Genomic DNA, 17,981 nt, shown 5'->3' with positions numbered 1-17,981 from the left:
GAGGAGAAATTAGAGTCTTCTGCCTTTCTCTGTTATTTCAAGATAATAGGCAAGGACAATGAGAAGCAAGCATGTAATGGCTTTGGAATGAAGAGCTCCCATTCACAGAAGTTATTGTTCTCTCTCCTTAATAAAAAGTTATTATAGGAGCAGAATCATTAGTCACTCAGACCTTGCTTTACAGTTGACTAACTTATGCAGAGAACTGCTCGTGCAAGTAATCCACTCACGTGAACAGTGCAATGTTAGAAGAGCATTTTGTTATGAGATTGCCCCTTCTTTTCAGTGAATGGTATTCTCATGTCATCAGAACAAGGGACTACAATCTTAGAGGGGTTCAGTTTTTTATCCTTACAATGCCCACACAAACAGACCACTCTAAAAAGTTATGTACAGATTTAGTATGTTAATAGGTTTTTGGAGCCTCTTCACAAAACTCTTCCAGCCCATGGGAGGTGCTGTTCTTGGATCAGGCTGCCTGACTCTGGGCTGGTGATATGAAAACCAACATCACTGGATGAACACAGCATGGATTGGTGGCTTTTACCATCCAGTTCCAAATGCCTGAAATTCGAAAGGTGCAATCAAGCCACCAAATCTGATCCACACTGAGTTAGCATGTGGATGACTTCTGAGGGTTGAAAGAACTGTGAAATGGGGGCGGGGGGGGGGCAGGAACCACTTCACAACTGAATCTGATGCAACTGAAGGAAATCTGATGCAAAATCTGATGTAACTGAATAGTTTAATATAATTGCTGTTGTTTAAATAGAAATGATACTTACAAGTTGTTTTGTTGCAGCTGTTTGCGAGCCGAAATGCCAGTTTGGAGGGAGATGTGTCAAGCCAAATGTTTGTGCCTGTAGAAGTGGACATGGTGGTTCAAACTGTGGAAAGAAGGTACAGTAGTATTTCTGTAATGTTGATTCCCTATTCATAACATGGGGAAAGAACTATTGCAGAACGAACAAAACATTTTGGATGGTATCCAGCATTGTAGTTCCATTAGCATGAGGATTTATGTGTGTGCAATGGCACACACACCTCAGCTTCCACAGATCTGCTGTGAAGGATTTGGGGAAACCCTGGAACAGATTTAGGGTGTGCACAGGGAGGGGAGGGGAGCATTCCACTTTTCATCCAGAAGTCTTTTCACTAGCAGAACTACTTCCCTGGATACTGCCCTTCATGTTTCCCTACATGTTTTTTCTTCTTAATATTTTTTATTTTAACCAGTCAGGCTTTGTGTGCCTCTTTCAATAACATGAAATCTCCTGAATCAAGCTTGACTATACATTCAGCATCAGGGCAGAGAATCATAGTGTTTTCTACTATGTTTGGATAATGTAGTACGATACACTATGACAGCCTTTTCACATTCAATATTCTGGAACTGAAGTCACATCTTTAAACTCAGAATTACAGTTATTGATGCATTTCATTGACAGTGACATTCTCCCAGGAAAATAAAACTTCTATATTGACATTGGCATGCAGCAGATGCAGATAAGATGAAGCAAGACTCATTGTAATTTTCAGACTGCACAAAAACTATTTAAACTGGTCAACTGTAGCCAGCGGGGAAAATATACCTTGCATTTTCTGAAGTGCTCTATTTTATATCCTATTTTGACACCCTAGATTTCAGTGAGATAAACTGAAGCGATTGATTGTCTCTGTGTGTTTAAATTCAAAGGTTTTTATATATAGTTTTTTTCATGGTACAGTGAGAACTGACCTTTCTGTTATATCAAAACCAAAATTATCAGGTTTGTTTTCGAAACCATTGCTATGATTGCAAATGTGCAGTATGAGATCTGTCAGTTCACAAATGAAGTGGAACTGTGCTGCACTTTGTATAAAATATCAAATCAAATGCTGAGCATCCATTTTTCCTATCAGTGAACCATTGCACAGTAAATAGAATTTGGAGAAGCTTTAGCAGAAGCTTTAGAATATGAGAAATGCCATGCTACTGGGTCACTGCAGTGGTCACTAGCTCAGTTTATCTTGTCATCAACAGAAGTCAGTTCCAGAAAGAAGATTACAGCCCATTCCTAAGCATAGCTTACTTTGAACAAAGTCCAGCTGAATTTCAGTGAGATTATCTTCCTCGTAAGCATGTTCAGGATTGGCATCTAAAATGAAAAGTAAAAATAGCAGCAGGTATTATAATCCACCCAAATCCTAATATTAATGCTAGCTTCTGACCACTTGGGATTTAGCAGTTTGTCACATACACAAAATCTCTGTGTTCAATGCCCTGATCAGGCATTTTATTCCCAAGTTCATCCAGCGTGAGAGGAGGCATTTGTGAAGCCACACTTTCAACATGGCTGTCTGCAAGGAGGGCCTTTTTGCTTACAAATGTATGTGTGAAAGCTTCCATCTGACCTGGAACCCTTGTATGTAACTATAATGGTCAAAGGCTTCCTCCCTGCAGACATTCACACTGTATCTGTAGATGCTAGAGGGTGGGTCTAATTGGTATAACACCAGTTCCCAGTTCATGTGTTGGATAAATTTGTGAGGAAACAAAATTCAGCACCTTGGTCATGCACTTTTGAGACAAGGAGCAAGTAGGTAACATATATCTTTGAATTGTTCAATGCTTTCTAAATCCAGCTGCAATTAGATGCAATTTATATTCACCTTCACATAGAAAGTACATTGAACTTGATGATTTCTCAGTAAATCTGCTTAAGATTATGCTCCTAAAATGCTCTTTGAAAGCAATGGGACTTAAGTGATCAGCAACTTGTTCTTTGCTTTGATGACATTTAGTCATAACTAATTTTAGCTGTATCAGAGCCATTGTTTATACAGTTCTTGCAATAATAGAATACTATTAGGTTCAAAAAAGACTACACAAATAGAGGCCTGTCTTTATGTTGTGTTATATTTTTCTTATAAGTCTCAGAAAAAAAACATCTAGATGTGATAGGGGAAGCAAGCAAGTTCTCTTTAAAACAAGGTTTTGACTGAGCTTCCCTGGAATTCTGGCTTCTGGAACGCTTAATTTTTTGAAACACCCCTTCAACCTGGGTCAGAAAACAGAGCCAAAAGTCTAGACAGGGGTGGGGAACCTGTGACCCTTCAGCAGTTGCTGTTGGACTACAACTCCTAAAACCATCAGCCATTGGCCAACAACCACATTTCTGATCTAATTTATCTCCTTTATGTACCAACCCTGCCTAGTCAGAACTTGATTTTAGTACTTCATTGTTTACTTTACTTTTCTCTTTCTCTCTCCTTCTCTTGATATCTTTTAGCAAGGGACATGGTCAATTACAAGTTGAGTGTGAGGAATTTCATATTACCCCCACAGCCAAGCCTTGTAATCACTGCCTGGCAGTGGAACAGAAGAGCCCATGGAAAACACCAAGACACTTCCCAACTCTCTTCCACCACCAAATGGCAGGGATAAAGCATAATCACAGCCTGCCTTCATCTAGGCCTTTCCTTCCAGGCTGCAAACACAGCATGACACTGGAGTGCCTGACAATAGTGCAGTCATGAGCTTTTGTCTCCTCTCTTAGCTTCCTTCCCTAAGGGGGCAGTATTTAAATGACATGGGACTACGTGGCCTTGGTGCACACCCTGGGATGGTGGAGAGCCTAGCATGAGATTCAGCATGACGCCATCTTAGTAGAGTATGTCAATTATCTCAATCCTCATAATGCCTGTCCACCACCAAAGGAAAGGTTTCTTTGTTTTTGTTTTTGTAGAGGAGAATGTGACCCTAAGAATATCTGTTTCCCTTCCCTCGATGAAGAGAGACTCACCGAGAATTTGACTTGATTCAATTGCTTCATGTCATTAAGGAGGTAGAAAACGTGAAGCCTGACAGAGTAGAAAATGTTTCATATACCACTGGTGAAATTCCTGCTTGTTGCTAATTGATGGCATGGAATAATTTCATATTCAGTTTGAGGGGGTTATTTCCAGAAGCCTATCTGTGAGAGATAGTTAAGGAGTCATGGAGTTGTCCTAGCCTTCTGCTTTTGTTCAGTTGAAGTTAGCGCTGCTACATTGGTATTGCTCATTCCTTTGCAGTTTTTGGATTGAATGGGGTACAGGTGTTCAACTCCTTCAATCTGGATTAGAAAAGCAGAGAGTCCCCACAATGGGAAATAGCCAATCTAGAGTTTGGGCCCTGACTTCTGTCCCAAGAGGGAGGAAATTTCCCAAAGGATTTATAATGGCCTCCAGAAAGCAGGGCTGAATGGGAATTTGTGGCAAGAAATGTTCTTTTTACACTGAATTGGCTGAAGGACAAGGGCATGTGTAATTGCATCTTGGCACCTAAGTGAATCCCTGTCCCTCTTCTCATTTTAGCCTAGAAAGGGAAAAGTAATCACTGGATAGACAGGTTAGAAGATTGACTTCCTTCGCCTGAAACAAACCTCTGGTTTCATTGTCCAGTTAGTAGCACTAAAACATACACACACAAACACAGTGTTTAGGTCTCTGCCAAATACTGGCTAATAAACTACAGGAGACAGGGATAATGAAAAAAATTAGTTCACATTTTAATGAGAAGCTACCTAATTTGCACTCCCCAAAATTATATGTATGTACTGGAATGCAACTATTCTTCAACGTTTTCATTTATCTGAAAATTTCAATGCAGTTCTCTAACTGAATAATGTATTTAGGAAAAGTGTGCATAAAAATGTATATATTAGTAAATATAACACAAAAATGCAGTATGGCTTTTGAAATGTGTGCATTAGAGAAATACACACTAATATGATGATGGTGTGTCAAACTGAGCCAAAGACTAGAAAAATGAGAAGCTGAGAAATACCAAAATGGACATCTTCATCCATCCTAGAGAAAGAAGGATGGCTTGCCTCAGTTATTCAATTGTTAGGGCAGAAGTGTCATTTTTATTTTTAACTTTTTATGTAAGTTTCATTTTTTCAGGAAAGAAGGGGAGGGTTCTATAAAACTCTTTTTTCTTTGCTTTCCTTTGTCCCCCCCTTCACATATTTCCATTTGATGAGATATTGAATTACATAGTACAGACATGACAATGTGTGGCAGTGGTACTAGGATATATGTTGGAGGATAAAGAATTTGTAATAGTATGCCAAAATGCAATAGGACAGTCCTTGCAAGATTCTGATAATTTAGCAATTTTGAGGTAAACATGAGGACAAATGCCCTTGCTAGCTTTTAAAAATCAAAACCGACAGACAGAAAGACTTGCTCATGAAAGAAGAAGAAAACGCTAACAAGCTAAGAACATAGCTGTTTTGTGGGTAATAATACTGCTTTTGCAATCATTAGCAAAAAGTCAGATGGAATACAGAAATTTAATCAAACACAACTGATTTATGGACTGTTTGTACCTGGAAGCTTTCTTGAAATTTGCAGCACTTTGCAGCTTAAGGTAGACATTCTACAAAGCCGTGTATGAGCTTTTATGTTCTCTCACATTCTTCTCTAGAAAATGTATTGGGCCAAATCCAATGTAAGAGTTGCACTGGCAGCAGTAAGTCCAGTTTACTCACTAGGTGGCCTTTGACAAGCCTGTCTCCCTCCCTCCCTCCCTCCCTCCCTCCCTCCCTCCCTCCCTCCCTCTCCCTCTCCACATCAGCTCCTCCCATCTGCAATATAAAGGACAATAATATTGACTTATCCCAACTGGGGCTGGGGAACCTCTGTGCCCTCCCGGAGTTTTAGTTGGGCACCGACTCCCATTAGTCCCCATTCCTTCATGGGACAGGATGATGGAATTGCAGTTAGACAACATTCGGTGAATATCCCTGCTTTACAGAATTATTGTAAGAATTATAACTAGATAATGTATGTGTAGCATGTTGAATGCTTGAAAACCACATACAAACATTAAGTGTTCTTTATATTAAATATTTAATATGAATATTTAATATTCTTTATATTAAATCACAGGAAAACAATTTGCACCATCAAATATTATATATCCAGGTTTGATACCAAAATACTACACTTGATAGTATCAAATATGGAGTATATGTGTGTCATGTCAGATGCAGAGAGATCCAGCAGTCCTCTTCTCTTAGAGATGAATAATCCTCCAACTCTTTTGTCCTGCACATTTAGTGGATTTCTAGGTCTCTTGTAGTCCTGCAAGACAAAAGCTCTTTCTGTCACCTAATATCATGTTTGAGGGACTGAGAAGATTTACTTCCACCCTTAAACTAAGATGCTTTTTACTGACAAACGTCCACAGCGTAGAAATGGGCTGAGCACATTCAAACTCATATAGGCAAGGTGTCAACAGTCTCACTGTGTCATATGGAAAGTAGCAAATTGGTTTTGTAGACACTCCTGCTTTAGAGGAAAGAAATTTAATTCCAGCTTCAGAACTGTCAACCCCACTGCAAATAACAGAGTCAAAGCCAAAGCATTTCAGCAATATAGTTATTTTCCTCTGTTGGAATGATGGAGGAGAAATCAGCCGTTGCTACATGATACCCTCGTGGGTGCGTGTTTTGGAAGCAGATCTGTCACATTGTTCCACAATAAAGACAACCACTCCAGGTGAAATTATTGGACAATTATAACACTTGTTAGTTGCCTGCTTGGATCAAATTCTGAAATGTTAGTAGTTGCAGTGTGGTCATAATTAAAGAGAAAAAAAGGGAGGTTAAGAAAAAACCAGACAGAAGCCATGCTATTACTATATTAGAATATTTCATACTTGTTTTGTGACAATGTGGGTGTAGGCCTGTTTGTCACCTAATCCCTTCAGCAGCTGAATCCTCATTTCTGTTTCACAGCGCCCCATAGGATGAAGAAAACAGCAGAAGGACAATGAAGACATTCATTTTGATGCCGAAATGCTAAGACTCCCTCCTTTCTTTTAGAGTTGGCAGACAATGCACTATAGAAACATAGCTAAATTTCTCCCTCCTGCCTCCACTCATGGCAAGCATTAAGTCATGTTGAGAAATTACTGATTCCAGAACATACTCGAACAGCTTTAGCTAGTTGCCTGTGTCACATTAGGTGACACCATTCTCAATCTCAATATATATATATATATTGCAGCATAGTGCCAGTACCTCAGTTACTCACTGACTGCAAGTGCCTATTTCAACTGTGACTTGCAGAGTGTTTTAGAAAGGCTGTTGCTTTCTGCTACCTTTGGGTTCTATAGAGAAGCCAACATTGAGGATTTTGGGGTGTACCCTAATCCATTTTTCTTGTTCTTCTTGTTTGCTCTGGCCTGCATTGCACACCTCCTGAATTCCAGTTTTACCTGTAAAATTTCTACAATTAACTCCAGAACAAGAGCATGCACCAATTCTCTTCAGTTTTACAAAAGAAAGCAGGTGAGATTGAAGTGAGTAGCAGACACACATGTAGGCCCCATCTCCAGTATCCCCACATACACCAGTGGGGAGGGATGGGGAAGAAATTCAAATCACTTTGCATTTAAAACCGACTCCACCAAATTCACATTTTCCAAAATTATATGGGACCTGAAGCACAGGTACCCTTAAAATTCACACTTATCTGAACTTTGCAATGCAGTTCTTCTACCAAACAATGTTTACAAAAATGCATATTTTAGGAGAAAGTGTGCAAAAAGTGAAGCTTTTTATGAAAATAACATACAAAAATGCATTATAGCGGGAAATTGCTTGCTAAAAGAAATGTACATTAAGTCAAAACTGCATGTGGAAAGATGTTTATTAGGAGAACTTTGCACTAAAATGCTGATGAATTCTCACAAAGAATTTTTGGTAAGGAAATCACAAATGGCTGTGCAGAACTGAATTTAAGATTTGACAAATGAGAAACTGAGATAATAAAAACTGACAGACTCTTCCATTCCCACCAGTAAGGAATGTGGCTGGAATCCTCTCTGCAATTAAATTCTCTAAACTATCAGGGTTCTTGGATGATCGGAGCAGCCTAACCACATTTAACTGAATGTAGTTGGAATCTCCCTGCAGACCACGGTTAAAAGAAAAGGGGTTGGGACCGTGTAGTTTCCATTGCTCCCTGCAGAGTTTGAGTCCTCACACATTCTGAAGAATGTTTGAATATGGCTGCAGATTATCTCTGCTCAGTTCCATCAGTTGCTTTTCCACACATAAAACATATATTATCAATATGCAGGTGTGCAATGATAAAACACTACCAAAGAAGAGCAGTCTTTATTTGAGCATATGTATGCTTGCAACTCCCCCCCCCCCCCCGCACTGTTTTACTGAGGCACAGGGATTGGTATGTCTGCGGCTCCATTCAGGCATTTACCTGAACCCACACAGGCTTAAACCAAGGACAGTGATGGGGTGTACCTGCTATTGCAGGAGGTTTGTAAGCACATTCCACTGAATATCAAATACATGATGATCTAAAGAGAGACCTGCATGCCTTGGGACATTGGAGTGAGTGGAGCCTGTGTGTACAGATTAAACCCATGTGAATTCAGGCAAACATCTAAACAGGACTTATGTGTATCTTTAACACACTAGAACAAGCACATCAGCCTTGCTTTTTTTGCTGTGTTTTATCAATGGCGCACATGCACAATAGCAATACCAAGAGAGAAAACAAATATGAAGGAACTGAAAGCAGGGGCAAACTAAGTTCAGCGTGGACTCAATTTAAATATAAAAGAACCCCCACATTGTCTTGGACTGTAAACTTTCTTGCTTGGCATGGCATGGGTGCAGTGCTGGCCTGGTGGAGCAATCTCCCCTCTCTTCCTCCCTGCACTGTTCTGTGGGCTCTCCTAATCCCCCCTGAGTCAATTTTGGGAGGCATGGGGGGGGGAGTTGCGCTAGCAGAAGTCCTTGCATGGGCTTATACTAATGGGAGTCGTTAGTTGAATCTGGCCAATGTGTTTTGGGGCAGTCACAAATAGAACCATAATGTGTGAACAATGCTTTTCATGAGTAACCTCACAACAGCAGCTTCTATGAATGCAGCAGTGTGCTGTTTAATCACAAGTGATCTATAGAACTGATGCCAAGATGCTGTGGCATTTTTGTGATAGGCTGGGTTGCTTCACCCCAGCTGAGTAGACATTCCAACAGTGCTTTGGATCACAAGATACAGAATCTTTGCAGAAAATGGATGAGAATGTGTCCTTTTAATGCTAAGAAATTTATAATCATTAATGCAGATTATTTTCTACTTAAAGTGTTTCAGTTCCTGTAGCTGTTAAGTATATTTCTTTGTATATTGCCACCTGCCTTTTCAATATGAGAACAATGTTTGTTTTGTACTACTTTTGCAAAGACTAAAATGTTTTATGTAATTGTACTCTTTTCTTTGAATAAATATTATTTTTGTCCCTCAACTTGCCTCCCCACCCCAGTTCTTTCTTTGTTCTCTTCTATTTTCATGAATTCTTGTCATCTCTACAAAATTGTGCAGAGGGAAATATGAAACACAAAGGAACTCATGGCACCAGCATATTAGAGAATGTTATTCTAGATAAATCTGTGATGTGCACATAGAAATACAATTGTTATTTTAGCCTCACTGACCTCCCATCCATGCTACATGAAGAGAGGACCTTTTACCGAAGGAGAATTCGGTAAAAACCCACACTTCTGTGGGTTGTCCAAAACTGGGAGATGGTGAGTTTGGAACTGAGTTTGAAACTCCAATTCAACGCTTCCAGGAAGGCACTAGAGCAGAAGGTTGGCAACAGATGAGTGTTGCAAGATTAAATTGATGGTAGCAATTATGTCTTTCTTCAACTACAGGGAGAATCAATAAAAAAGAAGCTATATTACCTTGCTTCCATTATGCCCATGATGGGCAGTGTTGATGAATAGGAAGTCCTTGCCAAGCTTGGATTTGGGACCTAAAGTAGATTTCATTCCCACAGTACATCTCACTAGTTAAGTTAATGTGCCTCATTGTTTGTATTTTAATATAGCAAAATTTAATCTCTGCTGGAGATGGGCTGGACAGAGAGAGATCATAAAGGAAGGATGGGAGAGACTGCCAAGGAACAGGCCAAACATTGACTTCCAAACTTATAGAAGCTTGTAATGTACTGATGGCACTGCACAAATATGCCTTATTGCTCTTGGGAAGCTGTAGTTCACGCCACCACCTTTGGCAGAGAAAAAACTTGGAAAGTCAAGCACACACATTCACCTCTGCCAATAAAACACAAGGTTAAACCAGGTTTTAGATCTTGATGAGGGATGGTAACTCCCCAAAGTGACTGCTAGAAGCAGTTAAGAGAAATCACCCAAACAGACAAAAGATACCAGCAGAATGCTGCAAGGTCTGATGGTCTGGTTACATAGCTCAGAGCAACCACTGAGCTTTGTGTGAGTAGCATCAAAAAACTTCAGTGTATGTGTCCACTGTGCAGAATCTGTGCTGCTTATGTACAGTGGTACCTCGGGTTACAGACTCTTCAGGTTACAGACTCCGCTAACCCAGAAATAGTACCTTGGGTTAAGAACTTTGCTTCAGGATGAGAACAGAAATCGCGCAGCGGTGGCGCAACGGCAGCAGGAGGCCCCATTAGCTAAAGTGGTGTTTCAGGTTACAAACAGTTTCAGGTTAAAGTGGTACCTCAGGTTAAGAACAGTTTCAGGTTAAGAACGGACCTCCAGAATAAATTAAGTTCTTCACCCGAGGTACCACTGTACCTAAAAGCCTGACTGTGCATATCGGTACACGTCCCTTTCTTCTTTAAGTAGAATATTACTATACTTCACTGTTCTTATCATATATCCTCACAATAACCTTCTGTGACAGTTGGAAATAACTACAGCTATGCCAATGTTTTCACTGAAAGCTTCAAAGGGGATGGTGTTCTGCAGTTGAGATACCACCACAGAAAATGCCCTATCACATGCGACGCCACCAGTCTGTGCCTTGAGACCCCAGGTTCTGCTTCTCTTCTGTATAATAAAACCGGGGGGGGGGGGGGCTGATTTCCAGGAGAGAGGCAGCAGAGGAGACACGATATTCTTTTCCCACCTACTGCTTTCTTTCCAGAATAGCCCTTGCCTCAAGCTGGTTTTGTAAGATGCAATCCCGTACCTGTACACTGGACAGAACCATGGGTTTGGGGTTCCAGTAGGGAACAGGGAGGCAAGGGAGAAAAGTTGTTGGAAGGGGAAGGACTTGGTACCCTTTCCTATTACTGCCACTTCTCCCTTTAAAATAATTCGCCCTTCACTATGTTTCAGAGGAAAAACAGATTTGAGGACATAAACTAGTGTTGGGATTTTCTTTTCTGGGCCAGGATTTCAAAGCTGAACATACGTAACCAAAGATTGTTGCTGGATTAAAAAAAAAACCCAGCTTCACAGCTCTACATATCTAAGAAAGGACATATCTAGGCATATAGACTGCATCTCAGTGTTGAGACTGTCAGCAGTGACATATCTTTTGTACACTTATCATTATATTCCTCCTGCAGATGCCCTTTTGCTGTGAAAACCTCCTGCCCTCTTCTCCATTTGCTTATCATTTTCACCTCAGGTCTATTATTTCCAGATTAGGCAGTAAGCAATTCTTTTAGCCTTTGGAGCTGTAAATAAATGATACCTATGCTGAAAATATTTTATATTATATTTCAGCAATACTTTACAGCAATTCCCAAAATAACGCAACAATATATAATACGCCTTAGATTTTTCTGATTTAGCTGTGTGAAAATACTGAATTATTATTATTATTAGCTGGTGCCATTTTAATCTTGGTGAAGAATGGATCTAACTATCTTTATTGCTTATTCTATGTTGCCCATATATTCAAAAGTCTGATGGTCCAACTATGTACAAACCTCTTTCTTCTTTAGATATAGACTCTCCTCCCTGAAAGAGAGGGGAGTGGTTGTGGGCGGGAGCCCGAGCACCGCCCAGCAGGGGGCGTTGCCCCCTGCCTCCAGCTCACCTGGCTGGCGCTCACGCCCCTCCGGTGGCCACCCAACCAGGTGCCGCGGTGGGGGCGTGTTCAGCAGCCTTTTGCTGCAGCGCCAGCCTTTCCCTGGCCTCTTTCCTCGTCGTCGTCCCGTCACGAGTCACCCACCCTCCACTCCCTTTTAGTTAGGGCTTAGGTCATTGGCCTTGCTATGGACCTTAGGTTGGTCGCCCTGGTTGCCCGGGAGGCCTGGTAGGAGTTTTTCCATTTGGCAATAGGCTTTTTGGTTTTTTCGCCTACCTCGTAGCAATCGTCACAACTTTTGTGGTATTGGTGGGTAGGTTAGGCATTGGAATAATGTGTTGTGGTGTGTTGAAGTGCTAGGTGTGGCCATCGCCTATGCCTTCAATTTTTAGGGGTATTCCGTTAAAGGAATCTGGCGGTCGTGTATTCTGTCCGATGCCTGCTTGGCGGGAGGCCATGGCACGACCCGCGGTGACAGCAGGGGTGAGCCTATAGTTGGATTAGCATCAACAGGTGATGAACCCCTGGTGAATAAATCCACTTGTTTCGATCCAATGCCTAAGCCAATACCTTTTCATTGCTGTAATCAATAAAGTTGTGGCCTTTTCTAGCCCATTAACCTTATATCACGTGTCCTTGTGTCTTCATTTACTTCGCGGGGGTCGGGCCCTCGAACCACAAAATAATGCTATGTTTTACTGTCCTTCTCATATACCCTCACAAAAGCCAAATGCAGTTGATCTTTACCCTCAATGAACTTCATGACAGAGTAACATTTTCAATGAGCATAGCTAGCTATAGTTTATTTTTCTTTAAAACCCACACAGAAATGTGTACAAGGATACCAGCTTTCCCTCAACTAATGTTTTATTTAAAACACCACATGTATATATTTGGAAGCCAATGCAAACCACACTACTATGAATATAAATTAACTCCTGAGACAGTGAGAACAGATCATCAAGTAAAGAAGAAGGAAATAGCGACAAAAGCATTGCATGGAGCTGTTAATAGAACATCTTGACTCCATGACAAGAGAACAAAAATGGAATTAGGTGTGGCACAACTGCAACAAAATCAGCCATGGTCACTTGCATTGTAGTACCTGAAAACAAAAAGAGAGAGAGGGAGCAAGGAAGAGACTGTCCTTCTTCTCACTTTTGATATCATATATCCCAGAAGGTAAAGAACCAAACTATCCAAGAGAGTTTCTGAGAAATGCATAAAAGCCAACATCGGGGAGGGAAACAACTTCCATATTTCACATGAAAGTCATAAGAATGCAACCAAGTGAATGGAAATTTACATTAGAATAAATCATTGTTCATAATTGCCATGTAATTGAAGCCTTTCACAAATTCAGAATGTGCAATACAAAGGACATGTCCTCCCTGGAGAAAGAGCTAGGAATTCAAATCAAGCATCTGGATGTTGCAAAACTAAATGAACAATGCAACAAGGAAATGATCTATGGACACACTTGGAAAAGAAATCTTCCTTCTTATCTGCATTGAAAAGTATAACCTGGGAAGCAACAGTCCAGTCCAGAGAACTAATCTTGCTCTAACACCTGCAGTGGTAAGAAGGTTAATCCAGTCACCATGGCCATTCAGTATTTGGCTTCCTGCTTAAAACCTACTCCACTGGGTCCACTGAAAACTAAGCTGCAGGATAATATAATGAAAAGATAATAAATTTGGGCTTAATTCAAACACAAGACCTACCAAACAGCTTCTGCCTCTTTGCCAGTTCCCCACCTGAATTTGCCAGGAAATTGGCTTATCTCAGAGCCAAACTAATGGATATTTCTTTATTGAGGGCAGCTCAGCTCTGTTTAGCACAAAAGAAGCGAACATCAGGGAAATGGTTGGTGGACTATTGCTTCCAAATGGACTACCACTCCCATTATCCTTGACCACCATGTTGGTAGCTATCACTTACTGCTTTCTCCACAGCTAGTTTTATAACCTCCATGTCTTCTCTTACTTGCCTTTTTTCTAAACTAAAAAGGCCCAGATGTTGTAGTACTTCTTTATTTGGTCTACCCCTTTGATCATTCTGATTGCCATTTTCTGAACCTGTTTCACTTCTACAAGACACTTTCTCAGATGAGGTGACCATAACTGTACCTGGTATTCTAAGTGCAGTACGAAAAAGCAAGGCAGTCAAGTTTGCTGATGACCCGAAATTTCTCCAACTATGCACATTTATGTATGCAAGTTTCCCTAATATAACATTTTTGCAAAGCAATTCTCACTGATATACCATATTTTTGTAAGTTCCTTTCACTAATATATGCATTTCTAGACCTAGACACACTTTACCCTAGTATATTCATTTTTGTGCATATTACTTGGCTGGATGTTGCAAAATTCAGAGTAGTGTGAATTTATGAAGGATGGCTGTATTTCAGTTGCGTATTGTTTTGGAAAGTATGAATTAGGTAGATTCACCTTTCAATGTCAACTGAATTGAATTTCTTCCCCGTTCCTAGGAGTCAGAAACCTTTATCAATATACTGCAAATCAAAGATCATTAGATCATAATCTACCTTCCGTCAACCCTTGGCTTACACTAACTGACAAGCAGTTCATTGGCAGAGCACATGTTCTACGTGGCATTCAATCCTTGGCATCTATTACTATTACTAATTTATTTTATTTATAGCCTGTCTGTTTTCCATAACCAGAGGTCAAGGCAGCTCACAAAAATTGAAACAAACACGAACAAAACACAGAAAACTAAAAAACAGATAAAATATAATTGCTACAAATTAATTAAGCTACAATAGAATTAAAATGATATCAAAACAGATATATTAAAATACAGGTAGTAAAAACAGCACAGCACTGTTAGAATCCCTTTCCTTAAATGCTGGAATAAAACAAAAGCTTGCAGGAATAAAACAGTCTTCACCTGCTGGTGATAGGATCCTGGAGTCTTCCCTACCCTTATTTAGTATTCAATGCGAGGTAGAGCATGTGATCTACCAATGATCTATGGCCCTTGCCTACAAAAGAAGTACAGTCTCCCTTTCCCCTCCAGCAAGAAGCAGTGGCGGAGGAAGCCACTCGGGTGCCTGGGGCAGCACACCCAGGGGCAGGACAAGCCGTGGCGGGGTGGGGGCGGGGCAAGCCACCCATAGGGGTGGGGCGCACTGCGGGGCCTCTGGAATCTGCCTGCCTCCTCCCACTCAGCCGTCCTACAGTTGAAGGGGAGGCAGCGTGCGGACCGTTTGGAGCAGAGTGGAGCCTGTGGAAGCCCAAGCCACCACGTCGCTCCCAGGAGAGACGCGTGGCTCGGGGGCACTGCAGCCAGGCCTCATGGTGAGTGCCACCCAGCAATTTGTCACCCCCCTCAGTGGTGACACCCGGGGCGGCCCGCCCTCACCACACCCTCCTTCCTCCGCCCCTGGCAAGAAGAGTCCTACCAGAGGCTCGAACCCACAGCTGCACAAAGGCCACACCTTTCCCTCATCAGCTGAGAAGGCAGCTAACCTTATTTCAGTATAGGCTGGTATTACAGAAGAGTCCTGGCTTTACCTCCCTCTGAATTGCTTTCTATTTGACATTTCTTTACTCAGCCAAGAAAAGAAACAATAACTATGAAATAATTAAGCTGCTGTTGCTACCATTTGAAGAGCAAGAAAGATTGTTATTGCTGTCACTACTCCAGCTGAAATATAAATACTTGAGAGGCATATGGATACCATAATGATGAGAGCTATTGATAAGTGGATACGGCTTTTTTGAAAACTGTGGCTATGAATTGAGAAGGCCTGTGGCACAGGATGATTAGTTACCCAGATAAACGCAGCATATGTTAAAGGATATGTTTTTGTTGGTTGTAAAGTAAGACAAAATGTCTGTATTTAAACAAGTAAAAAGCAGAGATAGTGGCTTGGTACCATATATCTTACATACAACAGATAGAAAGAAAGAAAAAACATTTCAATGATTTTTCTTCCTGCAAAAAGAACTGGTAGAGGGGGAGTTACTGGCAGGCTAGCAGAGAAAAATAAGCTAAAGGGGAAAAGATTCCCAAGGCCAGCTGCCATCACTTTGGCAACCCACTTTATCAACATCATTGTGTGGTGGTGGTGGTAGTGGTAGTGGTAGTGGTGATGATGTATCTGATCTATGAAAGCATATGCCATGAATAAATTTCTGTTAGTGTTTAAGGTGCCACAAGATTGTTGATTGTTATTCCTGGAAGGGACCAACATATCTGGATGATAATACTAGTACTACTAGTAGTAGTAAGAATAATAATGTTTTCAATAATAATAATAAGCACACACATAAGATGTCTTGCATAAAATAAACACGGTGCAAAGTAAGTTTAAAATGTAAAATAAAATCAACCCAAAAATGCTGATGAATTTTCATAAGGCCCATTTTTCTTTCTTTTTTTAAAAAACAAACAAACCCACAAGCTGATGTGGAAATGTGGGGAACTGAAAAATACTGGAAAAATAAGAAACTGAAATTCACAATTTTGTCTGTCCTGACTCAACATCTCACCCAAGGAGCCATTAACATCCTTGCTTTCCCCCACATTGACCTCTTGATTAACCCATCAAGGGCAAGAGAAGACATTCTGGTTGGGGAGTCCTTCCACAGAGCCGCAGTCACAACACAACATGAGCAATTTATATTATATATATAATATTCCATATATATTATAATTAGGTAAAGGTAAAGGGACCTCTGACCATTAGGTCCAGTCGTGGCCAACTCTGGGGTTGCGGCACTCATCTCGCTTTATTGGCTAAGGGAGCTTCCGGGTCATGTGGCCAGCATGACTAAGTCGCTTCTGGTGAACCAGAGCAGCGCACAGAAACACCGTTTACCTTCCCGCCGGAGCGGTACCTATCTATCGACTTGCACTTTGATGTGCTTTCGAACTGCTAGGTTGGCAGGAGATATTATACTTATTTTGGGATAATTCATCAAAGGAGGCCTCCCTGATTTTACAGTAGTTGATACAATGAATGTTATGTAGGCCATCCAAGCAAGGCAAGACCTGCCAGGGTGTGGGATGAAACAACTTGCCTCAGGTAGCACCATGGGGAAGATAGATGACGGTAGGGATTAGTGTCTAAAGACTAAACGTTTGCCCTACGGGATGGAGGGATGGGCTCTGCTTCACGCAAAATGTATTGGGCCAGCACTGCACTCAGATGGCAGTTCTAACTGCAGCTGTATGGAGAACATAACACTAACCCGTTGCAGCTGCTGCTTCCCAGCAGTGATTCACATGATGGCACTTTTTCAGTCACTGTGGTCACACAAGTCTCCACCAGGAAGAACTGCTAGTGTAGCCAGATAAAGGCCAGCTCAAACATTTCCTCCTCCATGTTGCTGGAGTCACTTCATGTGGAGAACTTTCAACCATCTGGATGGCTGTTTGTCACCAGACAATAGTTATAGATGAAAATGTTTAAACTTGCTGAATTGAAGCCCAAGGAAAATAACACTGAATCTAATCCACATAATATTCTGTCCTGGAACATTCACATCTCCTGTTCCTTCCACTCCTGAAGGAACATGTTTCCCTCGTACTAGCAGCATACTGATATATGTAATTTAATTCCTTTAAATTTTATTATTGCCTCAAAAACGCCTTTAAATCTGAAGACAGGTCAAGAGTGTTCCTTTCCAAAGGAGAACAACAGCACATGAAGGTCTCCCTAGAAGAATTCTCATTACACAGAGAGGAGTGACCACTGGGGTTAATGCTGTGATTCATTCAGCCAAGCGCTAAAGAACCGAGATTAACTAGTGCTGGCGCTTACAATGCAAGAAACAATATGAGTGGCACAAGCATTCTGTGGGCTGAATCGAGTGTTTGACACAAAAGGACTGACAAAGATTTCTTCTCAGAGAGAGATAATTAGGGGGCATTCAACAAGCACATGTTTGCCTTTATGTGCACATAAAGAAGTGTATATTTCTATGGGTTGTTATTGCAGTTTTTAAGCATTTCATTCTGGAGAAGTATCTGCACTGAAGTCAGCATGGGAGCTAGTGACTTGAATACTGCCGCTGAAGTCATCATGAGAGCCTTTTAGCCCATCCTAGAACTAAAGTTGAGGGTGGGCCAGCAAA

At 41.0% G+C, this 17,981-nt stretch overlaps 1 protein-coding gene and 1 long non-coding RNA gene across 3 annotated transcripts in view; one reads left to right on the top strand and one right to left on the bottom strand.

Moving 5' to 3' along the window:
- LOC310827454 (von Willebrand factor D and EGF domain-containing protein-like) overlaps positions 1-9,307 on the top strand; it is a 199,603-nt gene extending 190,296 nt beyond the window's left edge. Inside the window, exons 28-29 of one of the 2 annotated variants that reach the window (XM_083703544.1) lie at positions 803-900; positions 6,771-9,307. In XM_083703544.1, coding sequence (XP_083559670.1) covers positions 803-900; positions 6,771-6,785 — 113 coding nt within the window. In that variant the 3' untranslated portion in view covers positions 6,786-9,307. The remainder of the gene's footprint in view (positions 1-802; positions 901-6,770) is intronic. The other variant, XM_083703543.1, reaches the window with a different exon arrangement.
- LOC310833859 overlaps positions 1-17,981 on the bottom strand; it is a 110,763-nt gene that overhangs the window by 2,485 nt on the left and 90,297 nt on the right. The window contains exons 2-3 of the long non-coding RNA XR_014558968.1: positions 2,073-2,138; positions 786-887 (exon numbers count right to left, since the gene is read on the bottom strand). This is a non-coding gene — a long non-coding RNA (uncharacterized lncRNA). The remainder of the gene's footprint in view (positions 1-785; positions 888-2,072; positions 2,139-17,981) is intronic.

The sequence above is a fragment of the Podarcis gaigeae genome, assembly GCF_964106915.1.
Source record: "Podarcis gaigeae genome assembly, chromosome: 1".
In the NCBI taxonomy this organism is placed as follows: Eukaryota; Metazoa; Chordata; class Lepidosauria; order Squamata; family Lacertidae; genus Podarcis; species Podarcis gaigeae.
This window is presented reverse-complemented; position numbering and strand designations above follow the sequence as displayed.